This window comes from Nomascus leucogenys, chromosome 2 (genome assembly GCF_006542625.1).
Source record: "Nomascus leucogenys isolate Asia chromosome 2, Asia_NLE_v1, whole genome shotgun sequence".
Classification (NCBI taxonomy): Eukaryota; Metazoa; Chordata; class Mammalia; order Primates; family Hylobatidae; genus Nomascus; species Nomascus leucogenys.
This window is the reverse complement of record NC_044382.1, coordinates 84,214,858-84,233,813: the sequence shown is the minus strand read 5'-3', so window position 1 is coordinate 84,233,813 and position 18,956 is coordinate 84,214,858. Positions and strand designations below refer to the sequence as shown.

The 18,956-nt window shown below is 44.4% G+C and overlaps 1 protein-coding gene across 3 annotated transcripts in view; it reads left to right on the top strand.

Annotated features, from left to right (window-relative positions):
- LOC100601481 (acyl-coenzyme A synthetase ACSM2B, mitochondrial) overlaps window positions 1–7,453 on the top strand; it is a 38,034-nt gene extending 30,581 nt beyond the window's left edge. For all 3 annotated transcript variants that reach the window (XM_003261473.4, XM_003261471.4, XM_003261475.2), the window contains 4 exons: window positions 746–873; window positions 995–1,094; window positions 3,198–3,317; window positions 6,361–7,453. In XM_003261473.4, coding sequence (XP_003261521.2) covers window positions 746–873; window positions 995–1,094; window positions 3,198–3,317; window positions 6,361–6,465 — 453 coding nt within the window. In that variant the 3' untranslated portion in view covers window positions 6,466–7,453. The remainder of the gene's footprint in view (window positions 1–745; window positions 874–994; window positions 1,095–3,197; window positions 3,318–6,360) is intronic.
- The last annotated feature ends 11,503 nt before the right edge of the window (window positions 7,454–18,956 follow it).

Here is an 18,956-nt window from a genome sequence, read left to right as displayed (position 1 = left end):
GCCAAGAAACTTGGCTTCTGGTCTCAGTTCAACCTTCTGTAATGGCTGTTTAGCTTCAGACTAGCCTCTTGGTGTCTCTGTTCATCAGTACCCCTATATTCCCAATGAAGGAGTGAGGCTAAGAATTCTTTATGCCACCATATAATCCAGTAACTGAACCTCCAGTCTGGAGCCCATGCCCCTATACCTGAGTCAGATAGGAAGATGCACTGACAAGGGATAAAGCTCAAACCTTTTCATTACTTATAAGCAAGTGCCTCAGCTGAATAAAGGTACCCAGCTATTGTAGAAATATGCACGTTAGCCAGAGTCCCAGGGGGCTTCCTGGCTAATGTCTCTAGAACTTTCAAATTTAACAAAGAAGCTAAGAAAATTAGCTAATCAAAATGATAGCTTTGAGTGGTCCTATGGAGTGAGCAGAGATTAGGATATCTATGAAAGGGGAGATGGAATCAATTGGGGAAAATGCCCTAAGCATGGATGAATGAATACATCAATAGTATCCATCAGACTGGACCTAGAGGAGTAGCTGAGAGTCCCTGGGTGGAATAACTTCAATAAATGGGAAAGATCCAGTTTTGCCTGTGGCCTAGGGTTGGCTGGTTCAGGGCACATCTGCCGTGTTCAAGTTATACACTGCACACCTGAAGTTTTAATAAGACTCATAGCATTTGTTCATGGCAGCCCCAGGGCAGGGGATTTAGGCTTTGCAGGCACAATGACTCTGTCTTTCTGTGGTCACCAGGACAATCCTGAGAAGACAGCAGCCAACATTCGAGGAGACTTTTGGCTCCTTGGAGACCGGGGAATCAAAGACGAAGATGGGTATTTCCAGTTTATGGGACGGGCAGATGATATCATTAACTCCAGTGGGTGAGCTTGGTTTCTGGGTTGGGAAGGGAAATCTGGGTCTTTATTCTGGCTGGTTCCAGACTTCTGGGATGGCCTAGAGGTTGGGTGTCCAGTCTTCTCTGAAGGACAGGTTCTTCTGCAGGTACCGGATTGGACCCTTGGAGGTGGAGAATGCACTGATGGAGCACCCTGCTGTGGCTGAGACGGCTGTGATCAGCAGCCCAGACCCCGTCCGAGGAGAGGTGATGGGGAAGCAGTAGCCTGGGGGTGAACAGATATGAACACAAGGGCAGTGTAGTATGATGGTTTAAGAACAGGGACTGTGGGGCTGAACACTCTGAGACCCAATCTTGGCCCTGCCACTTACTAGCTATGTGACCTTGGGCAAGCAACTTGGCCTCTCTGTTTCTCAGTTTCCCCATCTGTAAGATGAGGGATTGTTATGAGGGTTAAATGTGCTAATATTTCTAAAGTACTTAAGTATGGTGATTTCTCAAAAAACTAATCAGAAATACCATACGATCCAGCAATCCCACTACTGGGTATTTATCCAAAGGAAAAGAAATCAGTATATCAAAAAGATGTCTACACTCCCATGTTAATTGCAGCACTATTCACAATACAAAGATATGGGATCAGCCTAAGTATCCAATGGGTGAATGGATAAGTAATATGTGGTATATATACACAATGGAATACTATTTGGTGTTAAAAAAGAATGAAATCATGTCATCTGCAGCAACATGGAGAGAACTGGAGGTCATTATGTTAAGTGAAGTAAGCCAGGCACAGAAAGATAAATATCACGTTTGCCCTCATAAGTAAGAGCTAAAATAGTTGATCTCATGGAGATAAAGAGTAGAGTGATAGATACCAGAGGCTGGGAAGGGTGTGTGGGTGGGGAAGTGGGGGATGAAGAGAGGTTGGTGAATGGGTATAAACATACAGTTAGATAGAAGCAATAAGTTCGAATGTTCAATAGCAGAGTAGGGTGACTATGGTTAACAACCATGTATTGTATATTTCAAAATAGCTAGAAGAGAGGACTTGAAATGTTCTCAACACATACAAATTATAAATACTCAAGGTGATGGACACCCCAAGTATCCTAACTTGATAATTACAATATTTGCATGTAACAAAATATCACTTGTACCCAATACGTATGTACAAATATTATGAATCAATAAAAATTTTTAGAAAGTAAAGTGCTTGGTTGGGAGGCCGAGGCAGATGGATCACGAGGTCAGGAGTCCAAGACCAGCCTGGCCAAGATAGTGAAACCCCATCTCTACTAAAAATACAAAAATTAGCCAGGCACGGTGGCATGCACCTGTAATCCCAGCTACTCAAGAGGCTGAGGCAGGAGAATCGCACGAACCTGGGGAATGGAAGTTGCAGTGAGCAGAGATCACGCCCCTGCACTCTAGCCTGGGCGACAGAGTGAGACTCTGTCTCAAAAAAAAAGAAAGTGAAGTGCTTGGAACAAGGCCTAGCCCATAGTAAGTACTATATAATGTCTATTTTCATGAGGCTGGAAGGATTCTATCCTGCCGTTTGGTATTTGAATCAGTCTGATCCCTGACCAGAAGAACAGAGGAGGGATTTGAGCCAAAGGATAGAGCCCCTGTGCCACAGAGTTCGCAGTGAAAATAAAGGGAAAAAGAAAGACCCCCTATAAAGCCAGGGTTATAGAAATAGGCTCAGATGGGGTCTGGTGGACTTTGATGTGTGTGTAGGAAAATATTAAGGTGGGATGTGTGGATCAGTGTCCTAGTACATTCCTGTATGGTGTAAGCCTGGCACTATCATACCTCCGGTAAGTACAGAACACATCACACAGAAAATTATGGGAACCACTGAGCAGTGAGGCCAAGGGGGATCCCCTGCTGAGAAAACTCTGTGTGCCCAGCTCTGAGCTAGCCCTGCTGTATATGATTTCATTTTAGTTACCATAAGTTAAATTTGGCTATTTTATCCCCATTTTACAGATGGGAACACTGAAGTTTGGAGAAGTTAACACATTTTTAGGGTTATGGTTTTCAGTCTGTTTTTCTCTTTTCTCCCTCTGTATCTTCTTTCTCCTCATCTGTCTCTATTGTCCTTGGAGTATGAGGTGCACCTGGTCTCAATCTATTGTCCACCTCCTCCTCCAATAAATGACTTCAGAGAGAGCTGGAACCTCATTCTTGTCCCCAGTTTCTCCCTTTCCCTTGACCTGGATCACTGGGGGTGCAAATGAGGAGATACAAGGGTGATGGAAGTCTTAATGCCAATTTCACATTATTCCAGGAGATGACTACACACTCTAATCCCTTATCTATTGGCCTTCATCTATTTTGCAGGTGGTGAAGGCATTTGTAGTCCTGGCCTCGGAGTTCCTGTCCCATGACCCAGAACAGCTCACCAAGGAGCTGCAGCAGCATGTGAAGTCGGTGACAGCCCCATACAAGTACCCAAGAAAGGTAAGGCCTTTGAGCTCCCAAGTCACTCAAACTTGAGAAATAGATTGCTTTCCTGTTATATTTATCTTCTTCAGTAGAAGGACAGCCTTCTAATTTTAAAAAGTCTTCCTGGGCCAGCCACAGTGGCTCATGCCTGCAATCCCAGCACTTTGGAAGGCCGAGGCAGGTGGATCACCTGAGGGCAGGAGTTCAAGACCAGCCTGGCCAACATGGTGAAACCCTGTCTCTACCCAAAATACAAAAATTAGCTCGGTGTAGTGGCATGTGCCTGTAATCCCAGCTACTCAGGAGGCTGAGGCACGAGAATCGCTTGAATCTGGGAGGTGGAGGTTACAGTGAGCCGAGATCGTGCCACTGCACTCTAGCCTAGGTGACAGAGTGAGACCCTGTCTCAAAAAACAAACAAACAAACAAAAAGTCTTCCTATGCTCAAGAAAGCCCAGAAAGACAATCTAGCAACTATCTTGATGCCTGAAAAATGACCTCAGCTTTTGACTCACTCTGAATCAAAAGCCAAATGCTGTCAAGGGAATAAGTTCTAGCCAGTATCTTACCTGTATTCCCATTCTCTGCACTGGGTTCTTGCTATAATATTCAGGGTTGTGCAATGCTCAGTTGCAAGTGACAGAAATCTAGCTTGAGATTTATTGCTCATGCAATTGAAAAGTCCAGGGGTGGGGAAAGCTTTCATTATGGCTGGTCCCAGGCATTCCTAGGATGTGGTCAGGTGTATCTCTTTCACCTTTTGACTCTCTCTTCCTCAATCCACAAGAAATCAAATGGCTTGATTTCTTGGAATGCTTTTTCTTTGTGGTTCTATCAGCTCCAAACATATATTCTCAGCAGCTTAGAAAACTCCAGTAGAAAATGAGCATGTTTTTCATCAAAGGCCTCAACAAAATTCTCTGGGTTGACTCTCGCTGGACCAACTTGGGCCATGTGTCCATTAAGTGAATCCCTGTAGCCAGGCCAATGTCACACTGATTAGCCATGTCATCCTCAGAGAAAGTGCGGGGGGTTGGGGGAGAGAGAGCTGCCCTACCCCATGACATGGACGGAGAGGGAGGGGTGGCTCCCCATAGGAAAATGGAAGTGTTCTTACGAGAAAAGACAAAAGCATAGTTTTCAGCTTCTTTCATTGTGGGACAGAGAACTGAGGCACAGAGGTTGACATGGCAGGAGAACCCAGTTATTGGATTTGGGTCCCAGATAGGAGCTTGTCCCAGAGAAAGAAAAAAAATTGAGTCTAGAGTAGAAGGTGAGAGCAACTATGCTGACCTTAGAGTCCCTTAGATTCTTACGTAGCCCAGATGCCACCTGCCTTTCCTCAGCACAGGCTAATTGTCATAGGTCTTCTGAGAAGCAGGCCATGGGGAAAGCGGTTAACACGCAAGAGACTTATTAGGGAGTGCTTTGGAATCAACCCCTGGGAGAAGGGAGAGGAAGGGAAAGAAAGGAGCAGAATTGAGCAGAGGGTGAGGTTGCACTGTGACTTAGTCTCAGTGGGAACTCCAGCCAATCCCATGGGAGTTCTGAAGCTAGTATAACCTTTCGGTGTTGTCCTAAAGCAAGATGAGGAAGGGATGGGGGTCTTTACGGTCACAGGTGGATCAGGTATGGATGTAGGCTGCCCTGGGAAGGAGTGTGACCTTGGACAAGACAGCTATCTTTGGCTGAGGCAATCCCCACAGGGATCTGGCAGTGGAGTCCTATCACACGGTGTGCAGTGTCTTACTCAAATATCTCAAATATCTCAATAGATGTGTCTCTTTCTGCAAGTCTCTCCTCTAGAATTCTCAAGACAGATTATTTCCACCTTCCCCCTCCTTTCACCAACTACATCCAGTCCTTTCTGCTTCTCTCTTCATGACAAGCAGAGCAGCTTCCTTCTTAGCATTAAATCTGGATACCTCCTGTGGCTTTCATCCACTCTCTATCTACCCTTTGGGGCCTAAATAGTAAATATTTTAGGCTATGTGGTCTTTGTTGCAACTACTCAACTTTGCCCAGGCAGTGCTAAAGGTTGACAGTTTCTAAATACATGGGTATGACTGTTTCAATTAAACTTTATTGACAAAAACAGGAAGTGGGCTGTATTTTGCCTGCAGGCCATAGTTTGCTGACCTCTGCTCCATTTCATTGTGTTTTGAACAAACTCTTCTCAACAAAGTCAGTCTTGACTTATAGAAGAATTCTTATATCAGCCACTAAGAAGATACTTTTTCCATCTCAGTATCCCTATTATTAAATTAAAGTTAATAAAGTGTTAATTTTTATTAAATTCAAGACCATCTGACGCTTAAACCAATGCCATGGCAACTGAGCCACATCATTGGAAGCCTCAGTGAGGCATCTTCATCATCCATATCTTTGGATTCGGGAATATTAGAGATAGAGGATCCTCAACTTCAACCATTCCTTTTAACAAGAGCAAATAGTGAAATTGGAGAGATTTTATAGTTTGGCTTAGGGTACATTGATAGGAAATGATTGATATGGAATTCAAAATAAGGTATCCTAATTCTTAAATGTCTTAGATGTCTAAAGACCTCAGATTAATCCAGATTAATAACCACAGCTAATTTTTTTCAGTGGTTACTCCATGCCAGTAACTTAGCCTGCATAATCTCCTTTTGTCCACATAATCACCCAATGAAGTTGCTATTATCCTCCATCTTACTCAGTGGGGAAACTGAGTCTTAGCAAAGCCAAGGACCTGGCGAAAGACAGATGACTGGTAGAGGAGGAGCTGGGGTCCAGAGAGTCTGATGTCAAGGCTCAGCTGGCTAACTGCTGTGCAATGTGTGTCTGTTATGCTGCTCCTCCTCTGTCTGAAAATACGTCAAAGACCTTTATGCCCAATTCTAGCCATCCTCTTCTTGTCCTCATCCCAGAGCACCTTCTGAAGCTTCTTATTGCACAGGGCAGCTACCCTGAAGTGGCTCCAGCCTGAAGAACTTCCCCTCACCCTACAGCAGTTCTGAAAAATGCAACCCACTGTGGTCACAGACCACCAACCCTGGACTGATTTTTTTTTCACCAGATAGAGTTTGTCTTGAACCTGCCCAAGACTGTCACAGGGAAAATTCAACGAACCAAACTTCGAGACAAGGAGTGGCAGATGTCCGGAAAAGCCCGTGCGCAGTGAGACGTCTAGGAGACATTCATTTGGATTCCCCTCTTCTTTCTCTTTCTTTTCCCTTTGGGCCCTTGGCCTTCCTGTGATGATATGAGATTCTTTATGAAAGAACATGAATGTAATTTTTGTCTTGCCTTGGTTATTAGCACAAAACTTTATCATGTTAGATGTTGAAAGAAGAAAGGGAAGGAATGAGAGAGAGTGAAAAGGAGAGGGTAACAGAAAAAGAGGAAAGAAAAGTAAGTCAGGGAAATATTAAAACTGCAAGGGAAAGCAATTGAAAAAGAAATAAAGTAGAGAGGGAAGGCGAGAGGAAGCAAGGGAAGGAGGAAGAAAGGAAAGAGGAGATGAAAGGGGGAGAAAAGACAGAAGAAAAATAATTGAAGGGAGAATCAGAAAAATAAAGAGAAGAAAGGAAAGAAATAAAGAGAGAAAGGAAAGAAGAAAGCGCAAAAGAACACAAGAAAGAAATAGAGGGAGAAAGAGAGGGAGAAAGGGAGAGGAAAAAATTTTAAAAATAAAAATAGTAAAATAAACTGACAAAGAAAAGTAATGGAAGACAGGAAGAAAGGAAGAGAGGGAAGAAAAGAGGAAAACTTATAAATATTCCCACAGTTAGACAAAGTCAAGCATAAAACTGGAGCTTGAGAAGGAAATGAAAGGCTGTGGCACCTTCTTTTACCCTAGGAGAAAACCTCCATACAGGAACAATTGTGTGTGAGGTTGGGACATTAGAATCATCCCCAAGTCACTCCAAACCTTGGAACTGTCAGGGTCAGAGGGGAACCACCATTTATTAAGCATTTGCCATGTGCCAGGCACTGACCCAGATGCATTATAAATACTACGTTGTTTCACCTGTGTGTGGCATCTACAGACCTTAGATCATAGCTGTGAGAACAACGTAAGCACTGCCAAAGTTATCAGCTACCCATACCTCATGTTTTTGGTGTTATCTACTCTTCCTAGAATCAAATATTAAAATAATTTTAAAACCAAGATCCTGACAATAGTCTTTGGGAAAAACAAAAAAAGGCAGGGATGAGGTAAGTATACGCTTCCAACAGCTTGTGAGTTGGGGAATCCATGGAGAGAGATTGGGGAGGAGGTTTTGTTGAAAGAACAACAAGCACCTCAATTCCTAGGGCTTCTGGGACACCAGATCTATGGTCCAGGAGATGGAGAGAGGTGAGCACTATGAGGACTTCACCTACAGCCCAGAGATGGAGGATGAATGTTCCTAGCAATTTCAAGTAAGTAGGAGAAGAAAGCAAAGGTTCTCTGAGAGCCCGTGGCTCTTCTTAAGAAGACTTAGTAATAATAACAACAATAGTAATAATAATATTGACCGTTCATCAAGCACTTGCCAAGAGTCAGGCACTATCCTAAGCAAACACACATATTAATCCTACTTAAGGTTCACAATTACCCTTTGGTTCAGGCACTATTATTTTTTCCATTTTACAAAGGAGCAAATTAAGACTCAGAGAGATTAAATGACAGAGCCAGGTTCTAACACAGGCCAAGCTGCATGCAACACCTGTGCTTTCAATTTCTATACTCACTGCATCAATTTGTTTGTCTTGGCTTCTGGACCTTGACAAAGTCACTCTCTCAGTCTGTACTTGTTAGGGTCCTCCAGAGAAATAGAACCAATATACACATATATATACTCCGCAACATAGGATGGGGTTACATCCCGATAAAGGTATCATAATGTCAAAAAAATTGTAAGTTGAACCATTGTAAGTCAAGAATCTTCTGTACACACACACACACACAGAGAGAGAATGAGAGACAGACAGAGAGAGAGAGAGAGAGAGAGAGATTGGCTCAAACAATTATGTAGTTTGAGAATTCCCAAGATCTACAGCTTGGAAGCTGAAGACCCAGGAAAGCCAATGTGTATATCCAGTCTTAGTCTGAAGACCTGAGAACTGGAAGAACCAATGGTGTGAGTCCCAGTCTGAGGGCAGCAGAAGACCAATGTTCCAGTTCAAGAAGTCAGGCAGGAGGACTTCCCTTTTACTCAGCCTTTCTGTTCTATCTAGGTCTCTAATTGCTTGGATGAGTGCCCCACCCCCACACTAGGGAGGGCAATATTCTTTATCCAATCTGATTCAAATATTAATCTCATCCAGAAATACAGACATACCCAGAATAATGTTTGGCCAAAAGTCTGAGATCCCCATGGCCCAGTCAACTTGACACATAAAGTTAACCATCACACAGTCGTCTTACAAAATATACAATAGAAGGCAGATACACCGTAATATGCTCCTCCTATAGTTCACTGAAATACAGCAGATATTTGTTTCCCATAGTAGAGAAATGCAATCTACTAATCAAATACAAAACACTGAATTTATCAGTGTTTGAGGGAGCCTCATTTAACTGAAAGCTTCCAAGAATTTAAAATGAGGTGGATTGCTCATTCTGACACTTGGATTCACGTTTAGTTTTCTCTGTCCACTGCATGCTTGCATAGGCAGCAAGAGGTCTCACCATCACTCTTCATGCTGGATGATCATCTGCTGATAAGGCCTCACATTTCATCTCCATTTTCCCAGTGTGAATAGTCCCTCAATCTCTCAACCTTAAGAGATGTGAAAAAGAATTATATTTTATAGATGCCTCTGTGGACAGCAAGGAAGAAAGGGGTATACACAGCTGGGAGATGCCTTAGAAACGCCTGATGTGGCTTCATGAGGTGACTTCTGTTTTGGAGGTGGAGTGGAAGACAGCAGCAGTGGAAAATGATGATGGGTAGAGATGTGTAGGGCCAATGAGTTGGAGAAATTTTAGAGTATGCCATAACTGAGAAACTTTGGATATAGAGGGAAACTAACCAATTTTTAAAGGAAGATTTCCAATTAATATCAGTGTGAACCCCCAATCCATTACCAAGTTGTCTAAATAAACTTCATTGGTTTCTGTTTAAGCAAACATTATTGAGTTTTGAGGATTTGAACTCTAGTTTCTACAACTGCCAAATTATGCAAAGACTAGACTACATAGGCTCCTAGTATTTATTAGGATTATACATTGATTAGCATATCATGTGAGGGTCACATAAAGTTGTCGTTAGTAAGAATGGAAACTTTTAAGTAAGCAAGTGAGATTTGGGAGTAAATCCTGGCCCATTGTCTGTCATAAATGTTGTCTTAAATAAGCTTCATTAAGTTGCAAGGTGTATAAACCTATTCAGACTAGCAAAAACTATTCTATTTCAAGGACTCATGGATAATTTCACAATATTGAGGAATATGGCAATTAACCAGACCTCATAAGGGCATAACCAGCTACTAGAAAACCAAAAAAAAAAAAAGCAAAAACAAAACAAAAAAAACTATCAGGAGCCCAGGAAGCCACTCTATCCAGCTCTGTGGGAACAGATTACAACATGTCTATCTCTTTTTCCCCCCCAACTATGTGTATCCTTTTCTTTCCTTGTAAGTATTGAGACTAATGTCATAAAGTGGCTTCTCCCACCCTCTGGCTTCATCACCCTCCAGCTTCAGTGCCACTAACTAAATTCCAGAGAGAATGAATCTGATTGATCCAGCTCATGTGAGTTGCCCACATGTACTCTGATTATCACAGAGTACAAATATGGCTACAGGAGCCCAATTTCTTTGGACTGGGGAAAAGCTTTCAGAGAAAAGGGACAAAGGGTGGTATGAGACACCTCCAAATTTGACTTCCTATTTAGACACAAACTAGCAAGTTTTTGCAAAGATTGAGCCTCCCTTCCAACATTCCTCAATGCCTCTTTCCTCCTTCTTGCTAAAAGCCTTTCTCTCCATACATAGACCTTCTGCCCATTCAGTCTCATTGAAATCTTGGTAAAGGCTGAGACTTCAACTGACTGTTCCCAGGACCCTATCTAATGAGACCCCAGTTGCTGGAGAAAATATCTGTCTAGTCAGGCTCTCTCTCACTGTGAAAGGCACTGAGAAGATTTAATTAGTAGAGTGATTAGAATCTGATGTCCTAGATGCTAATTATCTGTGTGCCATGCCCCTTTAAGGAGGTTTCCTGCTAACTCTGGCTGTCTTTCCTTTTAACCTATGGCCTTCTATTTTTATTCTCTACTGAGAATATATTTTTGATCACATCTCCTTACTCACCACCCAATCCGCAAGTTCATTAACTTCTCCAGGCTCAGGGATGATTGATGACGGAAACACATCACTTTTAAAGGAAAGCTATACCCTACCCATAGTATAAAATCTACCTCCCTTCCCTCCTCACCCCCCACTTTAATCTCCTTCTGCCTATGACTTTGACAAAGCAATCGTAATATTCAACCTGTATCTTTCACAAAGACTGGTTTGCTATGACTACTATGAAATCACCAACTCGCCTTTCTCAGGATGAGGCAAAGCTAGACCACTTTATCCTTTCTGCGCATTTTCTGGTCTTTACTTACAAACAATATCTTTTGAGTAACTCTGAAAACATAAATTCGTCCACACCTAAATACACACATATATCCACCTACTCTGATTACACAGTGCTGTACAACAAGTTACATGAAAATATGGCAGTTTAAAACAACCACTTCCTTATGTTCACAAATTCTGTGGGTAAAGAATATGGAAGGGGAATAGTGGAAATGGTTTCATTCTGCTCCAAGGTCTAGGGTCCTTGCTGGAAGGACTTGAAACCTGTGGTGACTTGATGGCCTAAGGCAGTGCCTTTCCCTCAAATTCATATGTTGAAGCCCTGACCTCCAGTGTGATGAAATTTGGTGATGGGGCCTTTGGAAGGTGGGATAGAATGAGGTCATGAGGGTAGGTCCCTCACGATGGCATTGTGGCTTTATAAGAAGGAGAGAGAGAAAGAGACCATCCTCTCTTCACCATGTGACTGATGGCAGCGGCAGGCCGTCTGGAGCTGCTACTGCTACTACTGCACCGGCTGCAGTGGGGAGGTGCCAGCAGTGGTGGCAGGGGCAGCTGCGGGAGCAGCTGTGGCAGCAGGGGGACCCTTGTACCTAATGTGTCCTGTGCCATGTCCCCAAGGCAGCCGACTGCATTGCCTTCACCCTTGCATGGCTGGGCAAGACCCACCCTAGGCCTGGAGCCTACACAGCTCCGGACCCTGGCCCCGTGTCGCCTTTCTCGCCTTTTGCCACTGCAGGGAGGGCACGCGGAGGAGGCAGACAGTCCCCGAGCAGATCCCTTGGAGCTCCCCAGAGCTTGTCGCCCTGGGGGCCGCTGCAATGGGTCTGAGTCAAGTTGGAGGGGGAGCAGAGAACTTGGGCAGAGAGGGGCCCCAAGGCGGAGCTGGGACCGGGGCAGTGCCACGCTTGCACACCGAGCCTGGGCGCTGGGCCAGGGGCCTAGGGATGGGGTCGTGCTTCAGGGGCCCAAGGCAGGAAATGGGAGCGGTGCCCGCTTCAGGGACCCAGCCAGCAGTGTGGCCGCCCCGCCCACCCCACCAAGGGCGCCAGGTTCCTGCACCTAGGGAGGAGGCTGTAAGTGGGGCCACCAGGGGCAGTGTCCCTGGGGTCAACCCTGCATCGGGGGACCGCCAAGCCTGACACTCCCAATGGCCACGCCTGGGAACCAGGGATCCACTCCCACAGGCGTCCCTGCAGGCAGGGCCGCTTAAGGGGGAACCATGGGCAATCCCTGAGCACTGGGGCCACTGGAAGGGTTCACGGCGACATCACCCCTGCCCTGGACACCAGCCCAGGCTCAGTAAGAACCTGGAGCCCCGGCCCCAGGCTGCCAGGAGGCGCAGCCTGGGCTGGACGATCCACGGAGCTGGTGGAAGCCAGGGACAAGCAGGAGCCCTGTCCCTTCTGAGTTGGTGGGGCAGGAGCCGCCTCCCCACCTGGTGCAACTGCAGCTGACCTGCCGGGGCTCCTGAGCCAGAAGTCTCTGCACTCCGTACCCTCGGGGACCTGGGAAGATCTCCCTTCCTCCACAGGCTAGGGGATGTCTGCCCTCGTTGCCTGGCCTCTCCCCATCCCAGTGCCCACAATGTTGGGGCTAAGCACGGGCACTGTTTTCACACGCTTGGGGCAGCACTGACACTCCAGTCCCCTACCACCTCAGCCCCCTGTGGCCTTTGGTGGCCAACAAACTCGGTGGGGGGAAGGCAGAGACTGGGGCTGAGGGCAGCTTGCCACTGGTCTGCAGGTGCCCCTTGGTGCTAGCCAAGGTGCCCATTCGAGCCTGGTGCCCATGCCAGCACCTGGAGCTTTCCACCCTGCTGCAGCAGGGGCACAAAAGATTCCTGCCAGAATAGCAACACCCCCAAGATCTTGTAACATTTTGGGGTCTTGTCTGGGATCTGCAGAAGGGTGAGTAAAAATGGATGTGTTCTTTCTATCCTTTCTTGGAGTCCCTAAACGCCACAACAATGAAGATGAAAGAAAAATACTGGATCTGTGTTAGTCAGTTAAAAGTGAGTAGTGTGGCTGCCAGACTTACAACACGGATGACAGGCTTGCTGGGGAGGATGCTGTCAATCCCCCATCATCCTCAGATGTTGGGAATGTTGGCTTTGTTCCAATGCAGTTTCCCTTCGTGGAGGTCTAGCCCTCAGGTGGGACCAGAAGGAGGTCCTGGGGCAACTGAGGGTATCTGGCCAAGGCTACACCTGTGTTATCCAAAGGCCCATGGACCTGGTCCCTGACCACCTGTTAGGGTGTCCAGTCTTTTCTATTGTTTTTTCTTTCACGGCTGTCATAGTTCCTATCTCTTTTTTATGTACGTTAAATGTTAAGCATGTTGCAAACCACAGAGATAATATTACTGGGTAGAATGAGCATTTGGCTTAGTGGTCAAACGTACAAAATTGAAGACTAAGAGTAGCACAGATGAAACAAAGTGTGCCTTAGTATCTGTACATAAATTTGTGGCAGAAATGTTCTTGTCATTTCCTTCATTGCTAACTTAGTGCCAAGAACCTGAGGCACAGAAAAGAAGTATGGCCTCACGAGGGAAGCATTAATTTCAATACCATCCTACAGCTGGGCCTTTTCTGTAAACACAGGGACAAATGGTCTGAGGTCCCATATATGCAGGCGTTCTTTGCTTTGCAGGGTAATCTGGACCTTGGCCAACATTGTAGTATTGATTCAACTTTCCTAGTGGCCATCTTGGGAGAGGCTGGAAGGAGCAATCCCAGGGAACTAGGAAAGCAAATCTCAGAGGTACCTCCTTCAGAGGAATCAATTCCCTTTACTCCTCCCTATCTGGGTTGTCTCTCAAGCTTGACTTAGCCTAGAAATTTTGGTTTTAGGCAAGTTCCAGTCTCAACTGTCCCTATAACACATGCCTGGTGAATATGGCCCCATTAAGGTCCAGGTCCCCTTTTCTTTTCAAGACTTAGGGCAAATTAAAAGGGATCTTGACAAGTATTCAGAAGGCCCTGAAAGGTATATGGAGGCTTTCCAAGTGTTTGAACTCTTCTGGAAGGATGTCATATTACTTTTGAATCAAACCCTGACTACAGTTGAAAAGCAGGCCACCCTGCAAGCAGCAGGTAATTTGGGGGATGAGCTTTCTATCTCATATAGGGCCAGGGAAGGGACTGAAACTTATCTGATTGGAAGAATAGCAATATCATTGGAGGACTCTAAATGGGACCCCACTGATGAAATAGGAGAGCGGAAGAGGAAACGCTTTCAGATGTGGATACTGGAGAGCTTACGAAGGACTAGGACTAAGCCTCTCAATTACACCAAGCTATCCATGGTGGATATCCAGGGATTAGATGAGAATCCCACTGCCATCATGGAAAGGCTAAGAAGGGGCTTGGTAAAATACACCTCTCTATCTCCCAATTTAGTAGAGGGACAGCTGGTCCCAGGGGATGAATTTATTACACAGGTGGCCCCTGATGTCAGGAGGGGGCTGCAGAAATGGGCTGTGGGACCAGATGGTACTTTTGAGGGCCTCCTGGGAGTGGCCACCTCCGTCTTTTGCAGTAGGAATTGGGAGGAAGTCCAGAAAAGAGAGGAGAGCTACAGGAAAAAGGCAGAGGCTCTAAGAACTGTCTTGTGGGCTCATGGACTCCAGACTCCCTGAGATACACCTGCTGACTGCTGCAAACATGGTAGCCTAGGGCATTTTAGGACAGCAGGGGGAAGCCACTTTGACGCTGTCAAGTTTGCAATGAGGATCATTGGAAAGCGAACTGTCCCCAGAGATGTGGGTCATTGGTCCAGGGCCACTATTCCAAATAGTGCAGCAGTACTGATGGGTCCCAGGGTTCCTCTCCCCAGCTCCGGTAGTTCAGAACACCATTGCCATCCAGGAGCCCCAGGTGATTCTAGGGGTCAAAGGAAAGAGGGTGGACCTCCTCCTGGACTCTGGAGTGGGCCTTTCAGTTCTCCTCTCCAATCTAGGACCCCCTCCTTTCTTGGCACAACCATGAGGGGCACCAGGTCTCCTTCCTCCACCATGTCAGGAGTCAACATAGTCCTGTGAATACATGGAGCTTTTCTATGTGAAGGATTAGCTGTTTTTCCTTTTGGGAGGAACCTTATTAGGCCAGGTGCCCAATTCCTGGGACTCCCTTTCTCTCCCTTGTTTGAGGAGGACCTGGTCCCACAGCTCCACCTGCTTATGATAGGGAAGCAACAGAGGAGCCACCCCCTCCAGCTGCTAGCTGCAATTTGTGAGGGCCACCTGGGACTAACTTAATGGGTCCATACACCCTCCTGAGGCACCTTTTGTTCCCAAGCTTTAGTTTGAAGTCCTGGAATGGAACACTAGACCAAAGGTTACTGACAGTGGGAATCAAGGGGCACAGCACAGGTAAGCATGACTATTGCTGTTGATTAGGCCCTCTCACTCCATGGATGGAGGTCATGCTCACATCCAAGACATAGATAAGATCTAGGAAACTCAAAGCTTACTGACAGTGGGAGGCTTAGGCACCGCCCAGGTGACTGTGAATATTTCTGCCAGCTATGCTTCCTCATTTCGTGGGTGAAGGTCACACTTGCCCCCATGGTCGGGACCTTCACAGGTCACTGGGATTCAGGGATATAAGGTCAGACAAAAGAAAAGAATGCCTTCTTTTCCCTCCCTTATGTACCCTGGGTGTTAGCTAGAAAGAGAAAGGAAAAAAGGGATGCCTTTTTCTCCTCTTTCCAGATGAGTAACCAATCACCTTCAGCTGGCACTGCACTCCTCATGAGTGCATCCTAAATCACTGAAACTCCTTTGGACCTCAGACTCTGGAGAAAGGAAAAAAAGCTTTTTTTTTTCTTCCTCTGTCCTGTTTCCACAGATGGTTAATCATGTCTCTGTACCACAGGACACTCCCCTCGGATGCATCCTGGGAAGTTTAATTTTCTCAAATCTTAAACTGCTTGGCAATCTCTTGAGAAGGGACAACTGTTCTTTGTCTGTTCCCCTGCACAGGACTCCATGGCTCAGGGGAAGGAAACCCAGAAGCCTGACATGCAGGCAAAGGGTAAAAATTCCTACCAGTCAGACTTCTGGCCTCTCTCTCTGTCTCTGTACAAAGTGGTTGCAAGAATGGTGAAAAATGACTGTATCATCTGCCCCTCTATGAGTTCAAAAGCCAGAAGCATTGGCCATTTGGCATGGCTAAGGTCAGGTAATAAGAGATTTAAAAGGACTTCTTAAAAAGGAGAGCTATGGTTAAAAGTCAGCTTAATTAAAATGGATATCCAAGCTATAGGTATGTTTAACAGGACTTGATATCTCTTTGCGGATCTTGTTTTTCTGGAAAAAAGGATTTTCTTCTCAGTTGACTGAACTATTTTCCCTAACTTTGTCTTGCCACTCTTACTGCACACATGAGAGGCCCCAAGATAACTTCTGATGGCCTGGGGCTCCTTGGGAAAATGGAAGAGGCACCACTGACCCTGTTTTGGGAAAAACCTGTTACCATCACAGAACCCCAGGAATCTCTCTCAAAATCTGTGCCTGTCTATTAGGCCTCAGAAACTGCGTGTTTTCCTAGTTCTGTTTCTTGAAGGGCTCAACCCTGAGGCCAGTAATCCAATTAAGAGATTAGCACATGAAAAATCTGACAACTCCTGGATTTCCTTCTGTCTGTCTGTGTAGTTATATATGAGTTATGTGTGTGATGTTTATATAAAAGAGCTCTAATTGATTGGCTGAGGGAAAAATAAGTGCTTATATCCAATATTCTTAACAAAAAATAGAAGCTGTAATGCCTTTAAGTTGACATGACTTTAATCTTTGAGAAATAAAAAGAGTTTTAAAGATTATTCATAAAATGAAAATGTCTTCAAAATGTACACATGTGATCCAAATTATGTAGACATGCAGTTCATATCTGAAATAATTCAGATATTAGGCTTGCTAAAGGCTTTAAGGTCATAAACTGCTTCTTTGGCTTTTGAAAACTGTTCAACTTGCCTGCTTTACAGTTGATAAGGCCTGGGGACATATGGAGTTAACCACACCCCTAACTATGCTGGAAAGAGTCAGATCTTATCCACACCTAATACATAATTAAAACAACTTACAAGGTTTTAAACCAAAATTAAAATGGCTGAGAGTTAACTTTGTAATATGTAATTGAGACTACTGAAAATATATTCACATGCAAAGTTTGTAAGGAGAATAAAATGTGGTTTTGGTAAAAGATTATAAGAAGGCATGGGAATGTAAATTTCTGCCTAAGTTTAGAGGGTTAAAGGATTCCTGAAAAGTTAAAGGTTTGAACAAATTGTGGAAGGTGTGAAGGGTTATAAAAGGTTTATAAGAATCTCACTTCATGGTCAAACTCAGATTGGATGGATTTGTCTGTAAGGTTTCATTACAAAATATTGAGGTTGACATTAATAGCTGACTAATGCAAGGGTGAAATTTGGCTTTCCCTTGCTTGAACAAGATTTTAGTGTGATGGAAGATTTTTGTTTGCCTTGTGAATAAACTTCCAAAAAAAGAAGGGAAGGACAAAATTAGATTGCTTGGAAAACTTGGTCTTCTGTCTTAGTGAGTAAAGATTTTTATTTTTCAAAATTTAAATTATCTATTTTAGCTAAATGGATGACTTATGGTAACCTGAAATTCTATTAAGTGTTTTAAGCTTTCAACGTATTTGGTAGGCTTCCCAATATCAAATTTCAGCTTCAAAATTGTCTTTTCTAACCCTTAACTTTTGGATGCTACAGAGGGCCCCTGCAGCATCCAAAGGAGAAGTAAACAGGATTATTTGACATGTTTAGTTACACAGGATTGTCAAAATAAGGTGGTGTTTAATTTTCAGGTTATATTTTAGTGAATAATGTTAATATGTGTTCTAAAATAGTATGGGATTTTTAAAATTCTGATGTCTGAGTATGTGTTATTAACCATAATTAGGGTTATTGTGTTGGTTTATTGTAGACCACAGAGGTGACTAAATTTCTTTGTCAATCATGTTTTTGACTGTAACTACCCTAGGACATTTTGACACTCACAGAAAATTGTCTTGTTTTGATCCTCTTCAAAAGATGGATTATAGTCCTCAAGTGCAGGTTTTTGATAACTTTGGAGATTGTGAACAAGAGTTGACTGTGTGGACTGAACTAATGGAAGACTGAAGTAATATTTTTGACTTTTTGCTTAGAACATTGCTAACCCTTTGTTTTGCTTTTCAGAGTCAAAGCAGCTGTTCTTTTGAGCTATTTGCAGCTTTTTGTAGATGTATGTGTGTGTATAAGATACAGATAATGTATAAAGATGGATAGATAGATATTTATCTCAAGAGAGGTGATGTGAGCCAGCCTCAAAGACGGATAAGGGAAATGCGAGCTCTGCCCAGCAATGTTAGGCAATAGCTGTAATCTAGCTGGAATTTGAGCTCAGGTCTGTCTGACCCAGCATTATGGCATCTCTGTACCCACTCTTTACTCCCAATTCCTACTTTTTTCCTCTCTATTTTCCACCTCATTGTTTTTTTTTGAAATAGGGTCTTGCTCTGTTACCCAGCCTAGAGTGCAGTGGCCTGATCACCGCAGCCTCAACTTCCTGGGCTTAAGTGATACTCTGGTCTCAACCTACTGAGTAGCTAGGACTACAGGTGCACACCACCAAGCCCAAATAATTAATTTTATTTTCGTAGAGATGGGGTCTCACTATGTTCCCCAAGCTGGTCTCAAACTCCCATGTTCTGCAACCTCCTTATGGTACCTTTGGTGTAATTGAAAGACCAGCCTACACAGCCTTAGAACTACACTCCCTGGAACCAATGTATATGGAAACAACAAGTACAGCAGCTGTAATTTCTAAAGTGGTTGTGTTAGCCCCTGTTCTCTAGGTACATAGTATCCAAGATGTATTAGCCACGACTCAATTTAAAGAAATAGATGTTACTTGCATTTGTCAGCATTCACTACAGTTACAAACATCCCGAACATCTCAGTAGCTTCTAACCATGTGTATTTTTACCCCACTGTGGGTCTCTGCATTGGAAATGGTCATGCTAGACTCAGATCAGCTCCATCTATGGCGTCATTATTCTGGGACCCAGGCTGAAGACTGAGCTCG